Genomic DNA, 23,801 nt, shown 5'->3' on the forward strand with positions numbered 1-23,801 from the left:
CAATTCCTGAAACCAAATAGGTATTTTGGGTTGCCTGAAAAGACCAAAGGGAATCTTATCTGAGTTAATGCCTTTCTTTAACAACACTGAAGTTTTCTGATATTTTGCCATTCCCTGGCAACTAAAAATATTCAAAGTTGTACCTAAATTTTCTACCTCAATCCAAACTTTTTAAAATTACATTTAATTTTCTAAAAGAAATTAATATCAGGGTTATATAATATTGTTGATAGATCTTGAAAAGTTCAAAAGCAGCAGCACTAATTTAGGCATGAGGTTCAAATATACAGCAAAGCTCCTTTCACTGACAAACATTGCAACAGTCTTGTGAGAATAATACAGATTTATTCAGTGTTTTTTAGATGTTCTTTTCACTATTTTATTTCATTTTCACTTTCAGAAGTTCACATACCTATGTGTTCTTGGTCTCTGATTTAATGATGCCGTCCTTCCTGGACTATGCTGACTTCCAAGCCTGGCTGGACTTGTCATATAATCATTGGGAACTGTTGGGGGTTTAACAGGTTCCAGGGTTTTGTAGGGAGTATTACGCCTAAAGAAGCAAAATAGAAAACATAAAGCTGCAGAATATGAATGAAAAAACGTGATAGAATAAGAATGAGATTTTTATTTCAAATCAGAATTTGAGTTTATTTATTCATATTAACACAAAGAAAAGTTAGTAATGTGATTAATAAAATGGACTTTAACTCTGAATACAATAAAATAATAAAACCAACTCAATTCTTCAGACAAAGATCTCAAATTCTAGGAAGCAATCAGTTTACTTGCTTCTCTTAGCAGAAGAAAACAGACTATTATCTTCCAAAAATGATGCAAAACTATGCTGGGTCACATGAAAACATAGCTGGGATAGGTTGGGCAGCCAATTCCCCAAGCTCTATGATCAAGTGGGGTCATTATCAGATACACTTATGAAAGCACAAAACTTTGTATGCAACAAATCAAAGTTAAGACTGAAATATAAAAAATAGCTACAGATATTAACTCATGCACAAAGGGAGATTATTCTAACAAAGCATCATCCAGGGTCCCATCAAAGGAATCTAATGAAGTACCAAGGTTATCTAATAAAATGATGATGATAGTGTTTATATAAACCTAACAGGGGCCAGGCCATGTGCAAAGAGCATTACAAATAAATCTATTTGATCATCACACCAATCCTGGGAGGTAGGTACTATGATTCTCATATTACGGTAAAAGAAACTGAGGCAGTCAGAGGTTAAATGACTTGCCCAAAGTCACACAACTACTACATGTCTGATGTGGGATGTCTTCCTACCTCCAGGTCCAGAACTCCATCCACTGCAATAAAGCTATCTTTAAATGATAAAATGGCTCTACAATGTGGGTCTCAAGGACCTCAAGGTTCAAGGACAGAAATCTAATATATTTATTTAGTGTGGGGCTTACTCTATATTAACATCCATTCACTCAGTATTCTAAATTCCTTTCAAAAGGAATAAAAGGTAGTTGAATTCTTACCCCAGTGTTCCCCGGCCTGACATAGGAGGGCTTGGCGGTTTCTGTGTAGGTGGATTTGTTCTCGATAATGTGCCAGTTCTTGCAGGCTGGTTATTTCCATGCTAAAATATTGAAGGAAAGGCTTTTATTTTCATATCAAACTGTTCTCTTGGTGTTTTGACACTCAAGTATTATTTTTTTAATATAAGGATGTGAAGTGAGGCTTCCCAGACAATTTTGAAAAAGCATACATTTTGGTAAGTGTGCTGAAAACCAAGGAAAAAATTATAACACCAAAAAATTAAACTTTGGGTTTTTGTTTCCATCATTTGTATGTGTTTAAAGTACATCCAAGATTAATAACTGAAGCACTTTTAAAAAGTCACAAATTATCTTTCATATCAGTATTTTTCATTCAAGTACTAAGTCTTCAAAAATACAAATACAAATCTCATATTTCCACTTTCTTTTATTCATTTCCTTGGGTGAAACTAAGAAATGTTACAAGCAATGTCGGGGAAGCCTCCTAAAATGTAAGTCAATAAGAGCAAGGCATTCATCTATCAAATATGAGCAAAGCATTAAATGTTAGAGAAATGGAGGTATCTATATAAAGGCAGAAGTTAATATATCTTTGATATATTAACACATCCAGGCTAAATGTTGCTGATTTGAATTTAAACTGAGAATGTTTATTCTACATAACCTATGAAAAAGCAAAGAGATGTACAAGAGCATTTTCAATTTTAGTGGCTTTGCAGCCTTTAACAATAGAGGGGGACACTGGATCAAATGAGAAATAACTGCTCTTACCTTGGCTTTTAGCCACTTTACGTTGGCAAAAAAAGGGGGGGAAAAAGGTAAAAATTAATTCCAGATAGATCACATCTGATAGGACAGGTTTAAAGTTACAGTTCATTTTTACTATGTAATTACATTCCAAATACCCTATAACTAAGTTATAAAGTATAAGGAAAAGAAAATTATAGTGGGTACTTGACAAATGTATTTTTAAGAAATACTATGGACATATCTGTAGGATGCCAAAACAACCATTTAACTAACTTAAATTCACTGAAGCACAATTTAGTAAATAAGTTTTTAAAAATTGGTGATAGAATTGATTGAATAATTAGGTGAGCAGTTCAATCCAATAGCCTCATGGAAACAAAAGCTTAGCCTAAACACATCCCATTGAGTTATTATAGATCATACTACTTATAACAGAAATGTGTTCATCAAAACTTGCAAATGAATACCAACTATGTCAATACCTCATATTTTTTTTTTTGGTTTTTGCAAGGATTAAGTGACTTGCCCAAGGTCACACAGCTAAGGTAATTTTTAAGTGTCTGAGGCCAAATTTGAACTCAGGCACTCCTGACTTCAGGACCAGTGCTCTAACTAGCTGCCCCCAATACATCATATTTGGGGTTTTTTTAAGGTTTTTTCAAGGCAATGGGGTTAAGTGGCTTGCCCAAGGCCCCACAGCTGGGTAATTATTAAGTGCCTGAGGCAATACATCCTATTCTTAACATTGTTTAGACATTTCAGATAGGAAGATCAAGTTTATACACATCCATGACAACAAATTTAGTGCCATTTGCAAAATAATATTGTTTCCACAGATGAGAAAGAATGTCAAACTGGGTAACTAATGCCTAAACATTCTTTATATATGTGACACTGCATCCAAATATTTGAATCACATAAGTTTTACTTTAAAAGATCTTCTTTTCACTTGGTTTCAAATCTGTTCTGGTCAAATTAGAAGGAAATTACAATAAATAGTTGTCAGCTGCTTCAGTTCTCATTCTCCTCATTACAACAGACTATCTTTGGTTAAAGTTCAAGACTAAAGAAAAAGCACTGAATTATGTACAATATAGGAGAAACCCCAACAAATTTCATTAAAAGAGAAGACTCTTTGGATTATTAGCATATCTGTTCTCAGTCCCAAATTCTCATACTAACATACCTTACTCCAGGTCAGGGCTATCTAAAATGTGGCCCGTGGTTTACATGGCCCTCTGTAGGTTTACTAAATGTTTTAGTAAATGAAACCAAGCTATCGCAGAGAGCTCCCAATGAAATGGCAAATCAAAATATACTGGCTATTTTTTCAATAAAAACTAGATGAGTGTTTCTCTCTTTGATGACACAGCTTCCATGAAGCTTTCTAAAACTCTCTCTGAGGGCTACAGGCTTTGAATCTGCTACCAGTTATGCTGGGGGGGGGGGGCAATCCTCAATCAGTTATTTTATATTTTACCAGAGGAGAAAGGAAAAGGTAAGGATGCTCAGAGTATTATTTTTATGCCAATTAATTTAAGATATTATGGAACTTATACTCAGCATGCATGTCTTTTACTGATCTTAAATATAGCTTAGAGATGACTCAAATAGCATTGTTTGAGGAGAGAATGTTGAATAGAGAAATCTGAATATGATAACACAAGACACTGAACCATATTTGGATCTAGATAAAATCTCCAAAAATCCCATGGGCTCTTTTGATTTTTTTTATAGGTTTACAATATCTAAGAACTAAAAACAATAAATATTTATATGGGGGGGGCACATAAACCAAAGTGGGAGATTAAATTCCTTTCCCAGAGATCACTCCCATTAATATGTCACTACTTAAAAATGCCTATCAAAATTCTTTATATAAATAACCCTACTTTTAACAATCACATATTTTTAAACAATACATTTTTTCCACTGGATTAATTTATAAAAAACTACACTTCACACAGTATAACAAATAGGGTTAACATAAAATTAGATGGATCTTGTGATTCCAAAATTATTTGTCTCCTCCATCACAAAGCTGGTATTTGTGTTCATTCTATTTATATGATTTTTAAGTCCTTAATCTCCATGTTTGAATAAAAATTTGGATTTTTTTAAACTTTTCAATATGTAGTATAGTAATTGGCCCACAGTTGGTGCTTCATAAAGGTTTGCTGTGTAACTGGTGTTTTTGGAGGGAACCTGTGATTTCACTGGTGTGGGGAACTCTCAAAAGAGGAAATTTCCTTCACAAGGAAAGATCTACAAATGTTATGCAACTCAAGAGAGACAACAGTCAAATCTCAAAACCTGACTAAATTTACTCCCTGGTAAAGTCCAACTACAAATTTTCTTATAGAAATTCCCTATTTATGATAATTGTTGAAACAATATAATAAACTGTCTTAATTGAAATTTTTTTATTTAATTTTTCAAGATATACTGGAGCTCACAAGAGCTCAAAATAAAATAATGATATAATTTAACAGGAAGGTAAAACAAAACTTAATTAACCTCTATAGTTTCTTTGCAGTTAAGAATTTCAATTCTTTAATGACTGATTTTCACTGAACTGGAACCCTAAAAGCTATAACAGCTCATAAATGATCTTCACTTTAAATTTATTTCATTGAGTATTTTCCATGGGAAAAAATTGTTCTTAAGAGTGCTTTGTATTCCCTTAGGAATAAAGGCCTGGGAGTAAGAATATCAGGAGGGAAAATGCTTATTCAGAATAGCTGCTAGCTTCCTCAAATTTAAAAAGAAATCATGTATTTGTTCAACCAATCAATAAACATTTATTCATATTAAATGCATATTAAATACACACACTCTCAATAGTCAAGCCCCCAGAGGAACTCATTATCATCCATCAGGAAAGATAGATATATTCATTCTCTCTCTCTCTCTCTCTCTCTCTCTCTCTCTCTCTCTCTCTCCCACCCATATACATACAAATCTATAAATGTTTGCATACATAGTCCTATGTGTTTCTACACATACAGGAATGGAATATAAAGAACAAGGGAGTGGGGAGGGCACTAGCAGCTGAGGAGAATCAAAAAAGACTTCTTAACAGAACCAGAGTACCTACTTCCCCCCCCCCCATCCCCTCACCCTTTTCCTCTCCACCCTCCACTTCCCATCCCCCATTCACCCTTCACCCTAGGTAAAGGAAAAGCAGAGACAGGAAATGGGAGTTCTATGTATGAGGAAGACTAGAAAGTGCAGTAATATGAACAAAATATATTTAAGATATATAAGGTCAGAAAGACAGTCTGGAATCAGATTGTCAAGAGTTTTACATTCTAAACAGAGGCATTTGTTTCTTATGGATATTTTTTCTGCCTAGGGAACAGGTCATAGTTTTATAGAACTATTTAAGTGAGTATTTTATAAGGAAAAAAAATGAACATACAAAGAATTTAAGTGCCTATTGTTAGTTACTACCTAAATTCAACATAAACATCATTAAATGAAAAATTATAGGTTTGGTTTTTCATTTTGTTTGGTTTGGTTTTTCTGAAGAGGGTAAGAGGAAGATATATAAACTACTTAAGGACATGACATCTCCTTGATTATCAAATGCTTTCTGGTCTTCACATTTATCAACAGTGAGCTCTAAACACTATAGACAGCTAAAAACTAACTTTCAGGAAAACAGGAACTGGACAAAACCAACAGAAAAGCAGGAACAAAAAAGAAATTGAGCTGCTAGCTGCAAGACAAACTGAAGCAAAAAGCAACCAGACGGCAGGCCCTGCTCTCCTCTGTTGCCTGCCACCCTGCTCTGCCACCCTGCTCTGCCTCCCCACCAGGGCCCGCTTTCTCCAACAGCCTTCCCTAAACCTTCAGGGTTCCCAGCAAGCTAAATCAGTCCAGCTCAGTTAGAAAGGGCTGTCCCCATGGGATGGAGAACACCATCTGTATCCAGAAGGAACTGTGGAATTTAAATAGAGACCAAAGTTTATCATCTTCAATTTGCAAAAGTTGCCTCAGGAATTACATAATTTTGCTATCTCTAATGTTTTCTTTCTTCCTTTTGGATCTGATTCTTCTCTCCTAACACATTCAATTTTGATCTATGCTTATCATGATGGCAAATGTAAAGCCTCTATGGGATTGCTTTCTATTGGGGGAGGGGGAGGGAAGGAGGGAGGGAGAAAAATTGTAAAACTCAAAACCTTGCAAAAAATGAATGGTAAAAACTACCATTGTATGTGGTTGGAAAAACAAATAAAATATTTATATAACATAAAAAAATGAATTTTGTCTCTCCTATTAAACTGTGAGCTCCTTAAGGATAAAAAAATAAAAATAAATATATCATGGGGAGAGAGACAGAGAGAGAGAGAGAGAGGGAGGGAGGGAGGGAGGAAGGAAGGAAGGAAGGAAGGAAGGAAGGAAGGAAGGAAGGAAGGAAGGAAGGAAGGAAGGAAGGAAGGAAGGAAGGAAGGAAGGAAGGAAGGAAGGAAGAAAGAAAGAAAGAAAGAAAGAAAGAAAGAAAGAAAGAAAGAAAGAAAGAAACCCTCCCTTCACTTTTTGAGCCTCTGCTACTTCCTCACAATGTTTTCTATTCCAGCTGTAGGCTGTATACCCTACTTAGAAAACAATATTCTTGAGAGGGTAAAGCTACAATAGCATTATGGTACAATGGCAAAGGCTTTGGCTCTAAAGTAGGGGGATTGATTTCAAGATTCACCTCTGATTCTTAACCTCCCTGGGTCTTGGTTTCCTAAACTATACAATGAAGGGTTAAGATTAATCTTGAGGTTCTTTTTAGCTCTTGATCTATGATCTTAGGTTTACATCATCTGTAAACTTTGCATATCTCTCCTTACAACTTAGCACAGTTCTTTGAAAATTTCAAACCTGTTTTTTAATTGAAACAACTTCACCAATCAAGTACTGAATTCTTCAATATATGGTACAGTTTTGAAGTGTATCAATCTCCGATTGAACACAATGCCGACAAACATTTCATTTACTCCATAGCTACTACAAGCTATATATCTTTATATGAACATTGTCAAAAAGAAACATAAATCTGATTACATGGTAAAAGAGCCAAGTGTAAAATTAAATATTACCTACAGAGTGTGAATAGTTAGTCAAATAAAATATAATTCCCAAACTTATTCAATAAATCATCTCATTTAAGATTTACAGAATCACTTATATTTACAATCAATTTTTTTTAACTAACCAAGAACAGATAATTTCCATTAAGATCTCAGATTATAAAAACAAAATGAACTTTTGGCCAAGGACATGAAGAAATAAATAATTTATGGAGGTTAAGAAGATTAATTTGTTTCCATAAAATTTTTTATCCAAATTAAAGCCTGAAATGATATAAATGAAATGTAGGATTTATGTGATTGGAAAAATAAATAAATAAAATATATTTTTAAAAAAAGACTGACTTATCACTCTTCTAATACATTGAGATGATTAGAATATAGTGATAGAGGAGGTTGAGCTGGTACTCCTTAAATTAAGGCAGGGAAAATACTGTGCAGAATGAGGAACAGGGTATACTCACTTCCAGCTTTGGGAATACCCACTGGAAATCCTGATAAACTACATGTAATAAAGGAAAAGTCAGGAAATCTACCAGATAAGTCTGCAAATTCCACCAAAGATTTCCAAGCCTAAAGGTTAGGCACCTAGTTATAGGAGAAAAAAATATATAATCCCTGGAAAAAGCCTAATCCAGTCTTTCCTAATCACCTGGAAATGAAGGGGGCGGGGCTCAAAAATTATACAGAGCTATTCTATCCTGAGCAAAGACTGGCTAAAATTATTCTACTTAAAAATGCCATAAAATGATGAATGATTCATCAGAAACTGAATCCTTTAAGCACTAATTTTGTTTTTATTTTTCCCCTTAAAGAAATGTGGATGTAAATATTGATGGGAAGAGAAATCGTTCCAATAATCTCTCCCCTAAATTTTTTCTTTGCTAAAAAGCAACAGTAGACAAATAAATTATATGACACATCTGTCATATCACCATGTTTCCTTAACAATGCACAAAGAGATATTAGAAAATTGGCACAATATATTAAAAGTTACATTGTCCCCTCTCATTTAACTTTAAAATGTGCATTTGATAAGTAATTCAAGGCAAAATTAAATTCATAAATATTAGAACTTTAATTAGAACTCAATATAAGGGGCGGCTAGGTGGTGTAGTGGATAAAGCACTGGCCTTGGAGTCAGGAGTACCTGGGTTCAAATCCGGTCTCAGACACTTAATTACCTAGCTGTGCGGCCTTGGGCAAGCCACTTAACCCCGTTTGCCTTGCAAAAAAACTAAAAAAAAAAAAAAAAAAAAAAAAAAGAACTCAATATAAATTAAAATAGACAAACTGGTGAGTTATTCTCAAAAGCATTCTGTATTTCATGTTATCCATGAACGTATTGTTAATAACTGGCTAGTAAAACCATCACCATAATCTGTATCAACTTAAAAATTCCATACAACATGCAAACCAACACAAGTAGTCTATAGAAATACTTACCTTGACACCATGGCCCACATCATCCAGTACTGTATAGTCTATAGGTTTTCGAATGTACCTTACAGGACGCTCCATGTTTGCCGGTGCTATTATTTTGTGAGTTCTGGATGTATTCTTATTTGTTGTCAAAATGCCTATCTCTCTTCGAGCCACTTTTTCTTTATGAATGTCCACAGTCTATATTTGAAAATGAACAAAGAAAAAATAATATTAAAAAGATTCCCATTCAATCATTTATTAGAGGAGAAATTAAAAAAAAAAGAATTCAAAGATCTAGAAAAAAATACTTTCACCTAAAATATATTTTTAAATTCTTAAATATTAAAAATGCTTTTTCTTCAAAATACTGATGAATGTACCAACAAGTATAATTTCTAGCTGTACTCTAGAACAATTAAAAAATTCTAAATAACATGTTATGTATTTGATCAAGTTTACTTGAAAGAGCACAAATACATTATAATCTATGAGCCTATTCCAGTGCATTAGATACCTGTCACTCCAAATACAAACTCAAACAAATTTGTGTCCCAATGTACAATTAAATGAAGATAATGGGATTAAAAGCACATTCTATTTTGAAAGATTTAAGTCACAGAAATAATTTCTGGCAAATGTGTTTCCTTTATAAGAGATTCAAAATCTAAAGTAATGAAATGATCAAAGTCAAAACTTTTCCAGTAATTACAACCACGCAAGTAAAAATCAAAAGGTTTTTTTTTATTTGCAGCGCCACTTATCCTGGATGGCTCTCAGTATCCTAATCTGTGAAAAGGGCAGCTAGGCCAATTCAATTGTTAGAACACTGGTCTTGGAATCAGGAAGTTCAAATCCAGACTTAGACACTTGCCCCATATTAGGTGTGTGACCTTGGGCAAGCCACTTAACCCTGATTATCTTGCATCCAAGACCCTCTCCACTTGTCCCGGATGGATCCAGAGGATCCCCTCTCACTCAAATCCAATTCAAGTGATTATCGTGGCATCACCTCCCTGATGTCATCATCTTCCTTGAGAACTAAGGATAAACATTATTGTTATTAGTCGATGAAATGAACCATGGTCCTAAATAATTTCTTAATTCTCATCTCTATCCATGTGTCCAGCCCTACATAACTAATAAACTGTTTGCAATACCTTCCCATACCATCATTGTCATTCTGATGCAGCAGGTTCAAAAGGGAGTTACTAGAGATTTTTAAGAGGGGTATCATGAAAATAATGTTTAATGTTGTCTGATTACCATGACCAAACTTAAGAGTTGAGAAAATGCTAAGAGGAAAGGGGAGGTGAATGGGTCTAAGAAGCAGCCTATGGGATGAGACACAGTTCATTCATGTGCCCATCAGTCACACACTGTGCCAAACACCAGGGACACAAAGAAAGGAAGAACGGGGGGGCTCTTAGGACCTCACAGTCTAATGAGAGAGACCACATGCAAAGAGCTCTGAAAAACACTGGAAATAATTAAAAGGATGGTGGCTCTGGCATTAAAGGGCTTTTAGTCAACACTTGAAGAAAGCTAGAAAAGTCAGGCCATGGATATAAGGAGAGAGATTCCCAAGCTTTGGGGACAGTCAATTAAGATGCATGGGGCTGGTAGAGGAAGGGCTTGGCTCTAAGACCAGCAAGGCCCTGCAGAGATAAATGAGCTGAGAGGGGGGAGGACAGAAAAAAAAGTTAAAATGTAAGAAAACTGGAAAGGCCCAAAGGGCCCTAGTTATGAAGGGTTCTGAATGCCAAACACTTAGTCCTGGAGGTAACATGAGCAAGACCTGTGCTTTGGAATAACATTTTGACAGTTTGAGTGAAGGATTACTAGAATGAGAGAAACTGGAGGCAAAGAGAAAAAAGCAGAAAGCTACTACAAGGGTCCATAAGGAATGAAGATACCAGTGGTAGAAAGGTCAGAGGAGAGAAGCAATCTTATCTATGAGATGTTGGCAATGTGGATTTGGCAATAAATTATGGGCAATGGGAGTGAGACATGGCAGATGTCACTTAGGTTAGGAGCATGGGTACCTGGAAGATCAGGGACTGCAAGGAGAGGAAAGACAGACAAGGATGGGAAAGGTCAAGAAGGGAAAGGCAGAAGAGCCTAGTTTGGCTGCAAGATATAATAGAGAAAGAAATCTATCAACAATGAGCTGCAAAAGAGATAGAAACTCCATTTAAAGTAACTACAGACAATATAAAATATTTGGGAGTCTACCTGCCAAGACAAAAACAAAATTGCAAAATACCTCTCACACAAATAAAATCAAATCTAAACAAATCAAAAAATATTAATTGCTTATGGTTAGGCCAAGCTAATATAATAAAAATGACAATTCTACCCAAATTAATTTACTTTTTAAGTGCCATACCAATCAAACTACCAAAAATATATTTTTACAAAACTAGCACAGTGGATACAGCACTGGCCCTGGAGTCAGGAGTACCTGAGTTCAAATCCGGCCTCAGATACTTAATAATTACCTAGCTGTGTGGCCTTGGGCAAGCCACTTAACCTCATTGCCTTGCAAAAACTAAAACTAAAATATAATAATAATAATAATAATAATACTCATCTGGAAAAACAAAAGGTCAAGAAATTCAAGGGAATTTTTTTAAAAGTGAAGAAAGATGGCTTAGCAATTCAAGACCTCAAACTGTTCTATTACAAAACAGTAATCATCAAAACAACCTGGTATTTGCTAAGAGGGAAGATGACAAACTAATGGAATAGATTAAGCAAACAAAACAGTTTGACAGAAACTAGGTATCTCACATCAAATGGCAACACAAGGTCAAAATGAGTATATGATTTAGACATAATTTGCCATCTTTCCTGACATCATATCTCAGTTCAGTCAAGTAGGCCTATACCTGGCCCTCACAAACAATATTTCACTTCCAACTTGTGTACTTTTGCAGAGGCTTTCCCCTAAAAAGGAAGGCACGACATTCTCAGCCTCCCCCTCTAAGAATGCTTAGATTCCTCAAAAATTCAGCTCAAATACCACATCCAACAAAAGACTTTTACTGATACCTTCAATTGCTATGAAAATCACCTGGTATTTTATACATACTGCATGTTTGTTTATATGAATACCAGTTCTTTAACCCTGAAAACATGCAGGATCCTTATGGGGAGGGGCTAGTTTTTGTTCTTTGTCTCAGTATCTGCCATAGAGAGTACAAATGGCATAGACTACGGGTCCTGAAGAGTCAAGATTGTCTCACTGGTTGTATCTCTATCCTTTAACAGATGTTTAGTAAATACTTGTTGATTACTTTCTGAGGCAGAATGACAGGACCTGGCAAGTAATTAGATCAAAGTGTTAACAAAATAGTCACAGATAATTCTGAGATCTTAAGTCTGAGTGATTATGGCAGTGAAAGGACCTTCAAGTAAATGTTTGAGGAAGGTAACTTTAGTTTTATTTTCATGCAATTTGAAGTGATGGTGGGTTACCAACCCTATGGGTCATCATGTTGAGGAGTGCAATCAAGTTAAGACATTGGGGAGAGAGTTGACAATGGCAAAAGGAACGACCTGTCTGTGCTCCTACTGTAGCAGGCACAGACGCCACAGTCTTGTAAAATGGCCCAGCAGGTTGAGGGTAACCAGGAGTGTCTGCCCCAAGCACAAGTGGGATGGAGAGATGAGAATAATTTATTCCAATGGCCATGAAGGCAACTGAAGTCCTTAGAACTTAGACATGGAAGACACTACCAGTCATCTTGACTTTTGTCTTCCATTCTACTTCAATGACTCTGGAACCACGACTTCATGTAACTCTGTCTCACTTGGTCTTCTTTGAAAACAAAGAACAATCTCTTGGTATATTGAGAACAAAAGACCAACAACAAAACAATGAAAGGTATCCACAGTTGGGAATAAGAAAATGAATGATCCAAGAGTAATAAGAAGCATAACACAAGATTGGCATAGGAATCAGATGAACTGAACTACCTTAACAAACTGGTTTGAATGGTCTACTAACCTACTATAGCATAATATAGTATAATAGAGAAAAAAAAAAAAGTTAAACTTGGAGGTAAGAAGTCCTAGATGCAAATTAAGCCTGTTTTTTAATCCTAGGACAAGTCATTATCCTCTCATTATTCTTTTATATTGCATGTTCTGTGACCTCTTATAGAGGTGTTTAAAATAGTTGCTCTCTGTAGCTGAATAAACAAATTAGAACATAAACATCCTCTGGAGGTTCACTGAATGTTTCCAGTAGGAGATGATAATATCAGTGAGAGGATGCACTTCATCTGGATCTCATGTGATTTTGTTCTTCTCCAGGTTTCTACAATTTGAAATTTTTTCATTCTGCATATCTTGGATATTTGATTACAGTCACATCTATCAAGAAAACATTTAAAAAAGATAACTTCATACCATAACTAACATGGAAGCATGTTAACCATGACTGCACAAGTATAAGCTATATTAGATTACTAATTGTCATGGGAAGGGGGAAAAGAAGGGAGAGAGCTAAAAAAAATGTGAAATTAATATGTTTCAAAAAAGATGAACGTCGGGGTGGCTAGGTGGCGCAGTGGATAGAGCACTGACCTTGGAGTCAGGAGTACCTGAGTTCAAATCCGGCCTCAGACACTTACTAATTACCTAGCCGTGTGGCATTGGGCAAGCCACTTAACCCCATTGCCTTGCAAAAACTTAAAAAAAAAAAAAAGATGAATGTTGAAAACTATCTTTGCCTGTAATTTTAAAAATAACAATCAAAAAATTTTAAAAAGAAAAATGAAAACTTTTAGTATACCAAATAGTTTTGTGAACTCAAGTTATTTGGAAGTTCCCTCCATCAATACAAATCATTAATGACTCAGCCTCAGTTTCTAATACATACATCATCTCACAAAGTTGTCAAAAGAACCACATAAGTTAATTTAGGTAAAATGCTTTGTGAACCTTAAAGTGTTACATAATTATTGTTATTATGACTGCACTTAATTATTAAAGATAAATTCAAAGGAGTGATTGCAAGTTCTAAAAGTTTCAAAATATACATCATAAAATAGGAATGAAAGGAACTAGCATAATATCCTAAAGAAAGTCCCAGACTTCAGATCCTATTTCATTTAAACTAATTAAATTCATGTCTTGTGTTCCAATTTGTCATGTACTTTATTTTATGTTAAGTAGTAAAAGTGACATTTCTAGCTTATTTGCTTGGGAAGTTAATTGTCTTAGGAGAAATGGAGATGCCAACAGAATCAAACACATTTAAAACCTGAGCCTATAAGGTAGCTTTAGTATTTTTCATTATCTTCAGCAGCCCAGAGAGAATGACTAGAAAGGAACTACCACTTTCTTCCACAAAGAGAGAGGAGTATATTAGATCTGGCAGTTCCAAATTAGTATAAGACCAAAAAGAATAACAATTGGAAGGGGACTGATGGTTTCATCTGGGTCAGCTAACAATTTTTGCCCTTATATGGAAACTGAAGCCTGGAAATATTAAATGACCTGTGCAGGGTCACCCAGGTAGAGTTACTGTCAGAATCAAACCTTCTACACTCAGGCTCTTGAAATTCCTGAATATCTCACAGATTGCATGAGAAATATAGTTAAGTACTATTTTATCTTCATAGTGTGGTGGAAAAGCACTGGATGAGACTATAAGAAACCTGAGACCTGTGAAGCCAGAAGGATGGAAGAGAAAGCAGGACTCACATATCCCTCCAACATCTCCAATCTTGAGAATATAAGATCTAAAGTGAGACTAAGCAATAGAATAATAAAACATTTGAGGGGTGAGATTGAGTTTCCAATTTTGTTTTTCCTCCTAGCATCAGTAGTCACTTTATTCTTCTGATTCCTGTGGATTTCTCTAGTACTCTTGGGATGAGCTCCATGGTCAAATTTGACAGAATTTGTCCATGGATTGCTGGGAAGGTTAATAACAACTCCTTACTTAAATCATCCAAGTTTCTTCATTCTGAATTCATTCACATGAAAGTACACAGTAAAACAAACATCATCATGGATGGTGTTTATCTAGGAGAAGAAGCTCACCAGGCACTATTGCCTTTCTCATAGGTAAAGTACCTGGCTGGCTGGCTGTGTGGCTGGTATGGTTTCAGAGACACCAAGAAAATCTCTCTGTCCCCAAAACATACCTTTTCTGACTCCTGGTCCCTGTGCTCTACTCAGAAGAGACTAGAACTTTTCATTCCACAATGAGAAGTAAAACTTAAAGTGACAATACAATTCTTGGCTGTTTCCTATGAATCCACCACTAGCTGTCCAGACAAAATCCTCCAAATTCTTAGACACAGCATGGATACCAGTGTAACAATATAATAGGTCTTTTTTTCCCCTTTGGCATACATCTCTCTACCATATGTTAAAGGATGGCATACATCTTTTAATTTTCCCATACAATTCTTCATTTGTAATATGCGGCACCCTACGTGAGTCCACATGCCTCTTTTTATTGCCTTTTGGTGACATTGTTCCCCTTAATTGCTTTTGTGTTTTCAAATGTAATTCAATTTTTGTTACATTTTAAGTTCTGAATTTGTTTCCCTCCCCATCACACACTAAAGAACGCCACAACTGGCACAGTCTGACAGGCACAAACAAAAAAAGAATATATATTACATATACATGCAAAATTATTCTATGCATACTTCTACCTATAAAAGTTCTTTTTCTGGAGTTAGATAGCATCTTCTTTCCAAGGGTCCTCTGAAAGGATTTGAGCTTTTAGAATTCTCAAAATAACTTAATCATTCATAGTTATTCTACAAACAATATTTTTTTTGTTTTTTTTTAACAAAGTAATGGGGTTAAGCAACTTGCCCAAGGTCACACAGCTAGGCAATTATTAAGTGTCTGAGGTTACATTTGAACTCTGGTCCTCCTGACTCCAGGGCTGGTGCTCTATCCATTGTACCACCTAGTTGCCCCTTCTTCAAAAAATACTGATGTTGTTATATGCATCTTCTTGGTTCTGCTCGTTTCACTCTTCATTATTTCATGCTAGTCTTTCCATATTTTTCCTCAAATCAACCTCATCATTTCTTACAGCAAAGTAGTATTTCATCATAATCATACACCACAATGCATTTAGCCATTCCCCATCTGATGGGCTTCCTCTCAATTTCCAGTTCTTTGCTACCACAAAGATAGTTGCTTATAAATATTTTATAATATCTAACAGTTCTTTTCTTTTTTCCCTTATTTTCCCTTATTCCCTTGGGAAACAGAACTAATAGTGATTAGTTGTGTCAAAGTGTATACTGTTTTGTAACTTTCAATATTAATTCCAGATTGCTCTCTAAATGGTTGGATCAATTCACAGTTTCACCAACAGCTCATTATTGTCTCAAGTTTTCCACATCCTTTTCAAAATTGATTATTTTCCTTTCTATCATTTTAGCCAATCTGATAGGTGTGAGTAAACATAAAATTCTAAATTTGCTCTTAGTCCAATCTTCATATCAATGTTTAAAATGGAAAAGGAAATCTATAAATACTCATGAGGGAAAAAAATTAAGTTGACTTTTTCTCTGAACTTTATATCCAGAGAATTATATTCATTCTTCAACTGAACAAACTCAATTATTTTATACTCATTAAAATCAAACAGCTGAAAATCAACACATGAAAAAAGTCCCAATTCTTTAAAATCACCTTGACTTAACTATTCTTACTTACTTTTTCCAATTACACAACTAAGTTAAGAACTTTTGAATGTTCATTCTTCTACTTTATAACAAGTTCTACTGCAACCCAAAGGCAAGCATTCTGTTAACCACAATCATGAGCACAGATCTTATCAAGTATGTTTGTGTATGAAATGTTTTTTTCAGACTACTGCTATGTGTAAATCCCCACCTGATTAAAATTAACATACAGTTTCCAAGCAATATCAAATCTAATTGTTACTTTAAACCTTGAAAATTTAAGTTACCTTGAAAAAAATGTTTTCCACCTGAATTTTCATGTGTGTATATGTGTGTGTGTATATGAAGTCTTCTTCTAGAATGTGAGCTCACTGAAAAGACTGTTCATTTTTTCAGTTATAACATCATACTTAACACAATGCTCTGCATATAATAATTATTTAATAAATGTTTTATTTCATAAAAATAGAAAGAAAAGAATGCTTTCAGACTTTTAAAATTATTAATATTCTTTAAAAAATTCTTTCATTGATGGTTCCTTGGGAGGGAGAAAGAAAGGAGGGGGCAGAATTTAGGCAATGAATAAGTAAATAAGAATAAAACTTTATTTTAAAGTGTTTTTTTTCCATGATAACATAATGACACAAATTAGGTCAAAGAGTTGAAAGGATGACCAATTTGATTTTCTAAAGGTTCATTATCATTCATTTTTATTTCAATCTTGTATTTAAAAAAACAAAGATTAATAATTCTACTAATGGCACCTTAGTTCTTATTTCTATGCTATAATTTATATATCATCAGGAAATAATGCATCAGGTTAAAGAAAGAAAGAGCAAAAAATAATTGACCAAAAACAAGGGTTAAAAAAGAGGGAGGATGGGGCAGCTAGGTGGCGTAGTGGATAAAGTACTGGCCCTGGAGTCAGGAGTACCTGAGTTCAAATCCGGCCTCAGACACTTAATAATTACCTAGCTGTGTGGCCTTGGACAAGCCACTTAACCCTGTTTGACTTACAAAAAAAAAAACCTAAAAAAAAGGGGGGGAGGAAAAAACGCAAAAACTGGTTAAATAAATTAATTACTAACTTCATAAGGAATATTCCAATTGTGAACACCAGTAAGGTAAGCAAATTCAACTACCATGACTATGCATAAATCTAAGGTAATAGTCATCTGTGTTCTCACTTCATGAAGTTGAATGCTGCCATATTACATATTCCTCTGAAATTAGGGTTCTTGATTACTCCAATAGCTTCTACTTGAAATTATAAGATTGCGATTGCAAAATTCACACCATAACAAGTGTTCAGTATTTTCATAAACTGGATGTTCAAGAAGAATTAGTATCCCTTCATTTTTATTGCTTTAAAAAGTTACCCCTGTTTGCCATCCTGCTTTGTAGACAAAAGGCAAGAGGGAGCAAACTGGTGGTAGATTTGGTGGAACAAGATTTAACATGAAAGACAGAAAACTACCTGAAGATCTTCAGTCAAACAGTTGCAACTGACAACTACAAACAAGTTAATACAAGACAACAAGCATTTATATTAAGGCTATAAAAAAAGTGCTGTACTAGGTGCTGGAAATATAAGGACAAAACAAGTAGTCTGCTACAAGATAAAGCAGACAAAGATAAACATGATTTTGGAGAAGGAAGAGGATACCAACAATAGGGGTGGGAAAGCTTTCCATGGAAGGCAAAGGAGCAGGTCCATGGAAGGAAACAAGGTAATTCTAAGAAGGAAAAATAAAGAAGAGCATTCCAGGCAAGGAAGATGGCCAGGGGAAAAAGTCTATACTCAGGTGATGGAGTGTTTGTGTGCAAGTAACAGTAAGAAGGCCAGTTTCATGAAACTGTAATATATGTGCAAGGGAGAACTAGAAGATCAAAAAAGGGGGGAAACATTAGATTGTAATAAGGGGGTTTTTAAAAATCATTTATTTATTTATTGGGGGGGTTGGGGGGGAATTGAGTTAAGTGACTTGCTCAGGGTCACACAGATATTAAGTGTCTGAGATCCCATTTTAAGTCAGGACTTCCAAATTCCAGGTGATCTATCCACTACGTCACCCAGTTGCCCCCTCTAAAGGGTTTTAAATAGAGGATTTTATATTACATCCGAAAGGGAAGAAAGGACCACTGAAGTTTCTGTGGAAGGGATCATTTTGATAGCTGGGTAGAGAATAAATTGGAATGAAGAAAAAGAGGTAGATAGTTGTACAAGACTGGAGTTCAAGAAAGAAGTTAGGGTTGGATATATAGAACTGTGAATCATCTACATAGAAATTATACCCTTGAAAGTTCTTGGAAAACACATACATAAACAAAGCAGAATAACAGAAAGAGTAAGGGGCCTTGAGATAGAACCTTAGATCAATCAAGCTCTTTAACCTTGAATTTTACCTCTGTCTGGTGTCCAACATCTGTGAAATGGATAACACTACTTGCCTCATGTCTTAATGAACTGATAATTAATTTATTATATTATAAAATTAGACATGAGAGCAGCACACCCAGCTTTCTGAGTACTCAGTGGGAAAGATCACAAGTAGTACTGAGAAAAAGGGCAGCAATCATACTTAAACTCAACAGGGAGGATATGAGGGCAAACCATCCATAAAGGCAGACAAATAGCAAAAGAGGTACAAAGGCAGATGGCAGTGTGGGTACAGAATGAGCTGGTGGAGGAATGCAGGAAGCATGGAAAGAGCTTGAGGAGGGGGTGAGGCAGAGAATCACTCACATAACCATGGGGGAGTTTTGGGAACAGTAAGCAATATGGAAGAAATGAAAGATGAGGGGAGACGGAGAGAGGGAAGAAGTTTGAGATCTCATTTTCAGAGTTGGGGGGAGGGGGTAAAGGACCAAATCCTACTGGTAGAAACTTGAGGTTAATTTATTATCATATCCAGTTATTATCATATCTCAGTTATCAGCACTTTTTGATATTCTGCAGGTCTGCAGTGAAGAGGGGTCTAGCTTCTGTCTGAAATAAATAAACAAGTGTGTGTGTGTTTGTGTCTTTATATATATAGAGGTATCTATAAATATATACATCATATATATGTATGCATGTATACACATATGCACACATATACATATGCACATACACAAACATAACACATATAATGTGTAAAACCAAAAGGTTATAACAGGAGCCTAACAGCAGATAGTCACTGTTCTGACCAGTATATATGACCAGGATTTGAATTTTAGTTAATTTAGGACACAATTTATAAATTAAGCTCCTTTGTTCTTTCAGGTTCCCCTTCACAATGTTATTTACTGTTTCATACTGACTTGTAAACTTACTAAATTGACTAGAAGGTAGTAGAGGAAGGGTGGTCAGGGGACCAGAAAAATAAACAATTTTAAAATATATTTAAATCATTTTAGAAGTATAAAGTACCACCTATATATTGTCCTCATTACTGTCAGTATAAACAAGATGTAATCAATGAATTCTAAATCCTATTCAAAATTTAAGACTTCAGCATCTGATGTAATGCAGGACACTGAAAGTTGCAAACGATTCCAAGATATGGGACATCAGGGTCAGGATGGATAGTGATATTTTTCAGTGAGAAAATTCAATCAAAGATAGGAAGACAAATGGAGTGATCACTTGCTGGGGCTTCAATGAGGGGCTCTGGAGAATTAGGCTGGTAATTAAGTTAACGGGTTCTTTACCAAAATAAAGGGACAAAAGGGGGAGAGGTCTGTTATGACTCCCACACATGCTGACAAAAATTAGGTATTTTATAGGAGGAATAATATTGATCAGATACATCTGACTGGTTCTACTGGAGATGGAACTTTCTAATGTGAAAAATTCCTGGCCGACTGTAAACAAAAGAGGCTGCCAAGAAGAAGCAGTAATTTCTAAATTAGAAACAATCTGTCATAACTTAAGAGTAGACTTAGAAAAAAAAACAGTTTGTTCCCCACAGGCTAACACAACAGAGGTTTGGCTTTATAATATAACACATAAGGTGCTATAATGACATTAGAAAACACATCCTCTCTAGAATAGCATGAAATTTCAAGAATTAGAGAACAATCTTGGTTTCTGTTCATGATTCTGCCATGGGTTCACTTTAAAGACCAGATCCATTCTTAGCTGCCTATTTTTCAAAATAGAAATTAGAGATAAGAATAGTGACTCTTTAAAATGGAGAATATATGAGAAGTAATTATTTATATTTATTTACAGACAAGGTACTGAAGAAAAGAGACTATATGTGACAATGGGCAAGTCATCTATCTCTGCCTCACCTTCCTCATCTGTACATGAGCTGGAGAAGGAAATGGTAAGCATGCCAGTATCTTTGCCAAGAAAATCCCAAATGGGATCACACAGTCAGACATGACTGAGACAAATGGACAACAAGAATAATATAATCCTGAAGGGCCTGGAACACAAAAACATGCTGAATATAATCCAAAGAGTGTTATAAGAATAAAAGTATTACAGGGGGCAGCTAAGGTGGCGCAGTGGATAAAGCACCGGCCCTAGAGTCAGGAGTACCTGGGTTCAAATCCAGTCTCAAACACTTAATAATTACCTAGCTGTGTGGCCTTGGGCAAGCCACTTAACCCCATTTGCCTTGCAAAAACCTAAAAAAAAAAGTATTACAGTTTAATTCTTTCAATAATAAGAAACCATATTAGGAAGTTAGAACATTAATGAGGTAAACCAAAAGAATAATATTAAATTAACATTATACATAATTTTGAAGGTTAAATGGTGAGGGAAAATAGTACAGAAAATTTCAGATACAGATTTGGAGATGAAAATCACTCCATTACCTAAAATCTTTTTTTTTTTAAGACTGTTCAGTTATACACTGGGAAGCCCCATTCAAGAGAGAAATAGACAGAGAGACAACAGAGACACAATGGGAGAGAGAGAAAAAAAAAAGACTGCAAAAAGATTGACATCATGTATATAACTAAACAAAAAAAAAGAATATGACAATACTATTTTAAATTCTGCACCTTTCCAAAAAAAGGTTAGTTGCCTAAATAGGAACAAAGCACAGGCAACAATATTTTGCTACCATTTCTAACTTTCCCCTGTGACATTACAAATTGTCCCTAGGACTTCTTCCCCTTTCTCAAGAATCTTTAGAGGACATTTCCATCAACTAGGGTATGGTTGAACAAGTTGTTATATATGACTGTGATGACTATTGTGCTATAGATAATAAATGATGAGTAGGAAGTGCTCAGAAAAACCTGGAAAGGCTTAAGTAAAGTGAAATGCACAGAACCAGGAGAACACTATATTCATTATCAGCAATATTGTATGATGATCTACTGTGAATGACTTAGTTATTCTCTGAAATAAAATGAAAGAAGACAATCCTGAAGAACTTATGATAAAAAAGTGATATATGTCTCCAGAGAAGGAACTTCTATGGAGTCTGAATGCAAATTAAAGTATACTTTTTTTCCTTTATTTTTTGTGGGGTTTTTGTTTTTTTGGTTTTTGTCTGAGTTTTCTTTCACAACATGACTGACATGGAAATATGTTTTGCATAATTGAACATGTATAACCTATGTCAAATTGCATGCCTTCTCAACAAGGTGAGAAAGGAACAAAGAGAGGAAAAGAATTTGGAATTCAAAATATAAAAACAAATGCTGGGGTGGCCTAGGTGGCGCAGTGGATAAAGCACCGGCCCTGGAGTCAGGAGTACCTGGGTTCAAATCCGGTCTCAGACATTTAATAATTACCTAGCTGTGTGGCCTTGGGCAAGCCACTTAACCCCATTTGCCTTGCAAAAAAAAAAAGCCTAAAAACAAATGCTAAAAATTGTTTTTATATGTAATTGGAGGGAATCAAATTAAAAAATAGCTGAAATGAAATCACTCATAACACTGCCTCAGTTTCCACTGAGCAAGCATTTAAAATTTTTTTTTCTATGGATGGAACATTCTCCTATAAAGCTGTTTCATCACTCATCTTGAATGTTATCAAGAGAAATTTGTCTTGGATGCATTATTTGTTTCCCTTTCTGGCAAAAAGTCTGAGAAGTTCTCATGATCCTGTTACCTAACCACTTGTGCAAGCTACCAAAAATCCAGAAGTCTGAGTTGCACATATACCTTCTCCCCATTCTGCACTAAAACCTTAAAAAACAAAAACCAACCAACCAAAAAAGCACCTTAGGTCCTAAACCAGGTCTGTATATTTTTAAAAGCCCAAACAAGCTAAAAGAAATTAAATTAGCAGAGAATACACAAATTTGGATTTCTCTACTACCAAACTCACTATTTGAAATTTGAAACTATAAATAACTTCCAAAAGAAAAGTTTGCCAGTCTATTTCACTGCCAAAAAAATATTTGCATATGTGATCTAATAACATCTTCAAATAAACTCCCTAGGGCCCTAAATAATTACTTCCACCTTTTGAAATTCCAATCCAGGGACTACAACTACAATCTTTGGTATGAAGACATTTATTCACATTTTGACCTATCTTCACCAACCATAAAAGAAAAAGCCATAGGATAAATTAAAGTATCAAAGTACACTTAAAATTGCTCTTATTCTCATTAGTATTCTATTAATACATAAACACAAACTTATTTCCATGAAAGCTAAAAGCTAATTACACAGGACATCTGCTGTGCTTTTTCTGCTAACTTAACTGGATATCCTTGCTTCTCCCAAAAAAGCAGAGAAGGAAAAGAGAAGAAAGATGAAATTTAACCTGGACAGTGAAATGACTTCTTATTAACTCTGGACAAAATCTTTTTAGAGCTTTAAAGAATTACTGGTAGGCTTAAGATATGCATACTGAACTTGTCCCTTCTGCCATACAGACTATTAAATACAGTCCGAGGAAAAATGTTTTGAAATTAACTCAAAGCAAAGACTTTACAGATAGCACTGATTAATAAAGCATAACTACTACAGTCTAGCTCTTTGAAAGAAGAGCAAAGCCTCTCAGATGCTGTTCCCATGCCAAACTGAAAAACAAAACCACTTTAGAGAAAATGAACACTTGCATTTGCACAGAACACTGCAGGTGGCTAGAAGGGAAACGAGCATTTTTTAAAGGCTTAAAAATAGTTTCAGAACAGAACAGTGATGCCTACTGAACTTTCATGAAGATTTTTAAAAACTAATACAGAGCTGATGTTGTCAGACTCAGAGCAAAATTGTCTTTCTGCCAGCAAGACTAGCATTAAAATAAATATTGCAATTGTAAGATATAGCCTTGTAAACCCTAATGGTTCTAATGAGCTAGAAGAATCAGTAAGAGGAAAAAATAGTTACAAACAAAGCCAATTTTTTTCTCTATTTTTTTTTTTTGGCTGAAATGAAA

At 35.0% G+C, this 23,801-nt stretch overlaps 1 protein-coding gene across 9 annotated transcripts in view; it reads right to left on the bottom strand.

The window, feature by feature from the left end:
* ABI1 (abl interactor 1) overlaps positions 1–23,801 on the bottom strand; it is a 96,693-nt gene that overhangs the window by 19,065 nt on the left and 53,827 nt on the right. For 5 of the 9 annotated variants that reach the window (XM_074193029.1, XM_074193032.1, XM_074193031.1 and 2 more), the window contains exons 3-6: positions 8,811–8,987; positions 2,302–2,316; positions 1,510–1,610; positions 413–553 (exon numbers count right to left, since the gene is read on the bottom strand). In XM_074193029.1, the coding sequence (XP_074049130.1) occupies positions 413–553; positions 1,510–1,610; positions 2,302–2,316; positions 8,811–8,987 (434 nt within the window). The remainder of the gene's footprint in view (positions 1–412; positions 554–1,509; positions 1,611–2,301; positions 2,317–8,810; positions 8,988–23,801) is intronic. The other 4 variants (XM_074193030.1, XM_074193033.1, XM_074193038.1 and 1 more) reach the window with 1 other exon arrangement.

This window comes from Macrotis lagotis, chromosome 7, assembly GCF_037893015.1.
Source record: "Macrotis lagotis isolate mMagLag1 chromosome 7, bilby.v1.9.chrom.fasta, whole genome shotgun sequence".
In the NCBI taxonomy this organism is placed as follows: domain Eukaryota; kingdom Metazoa; phylum Chordata; class Mammalia; order Peramelemorphia; family Peramelidae; genus Macrotis; species Macrotis lagotis.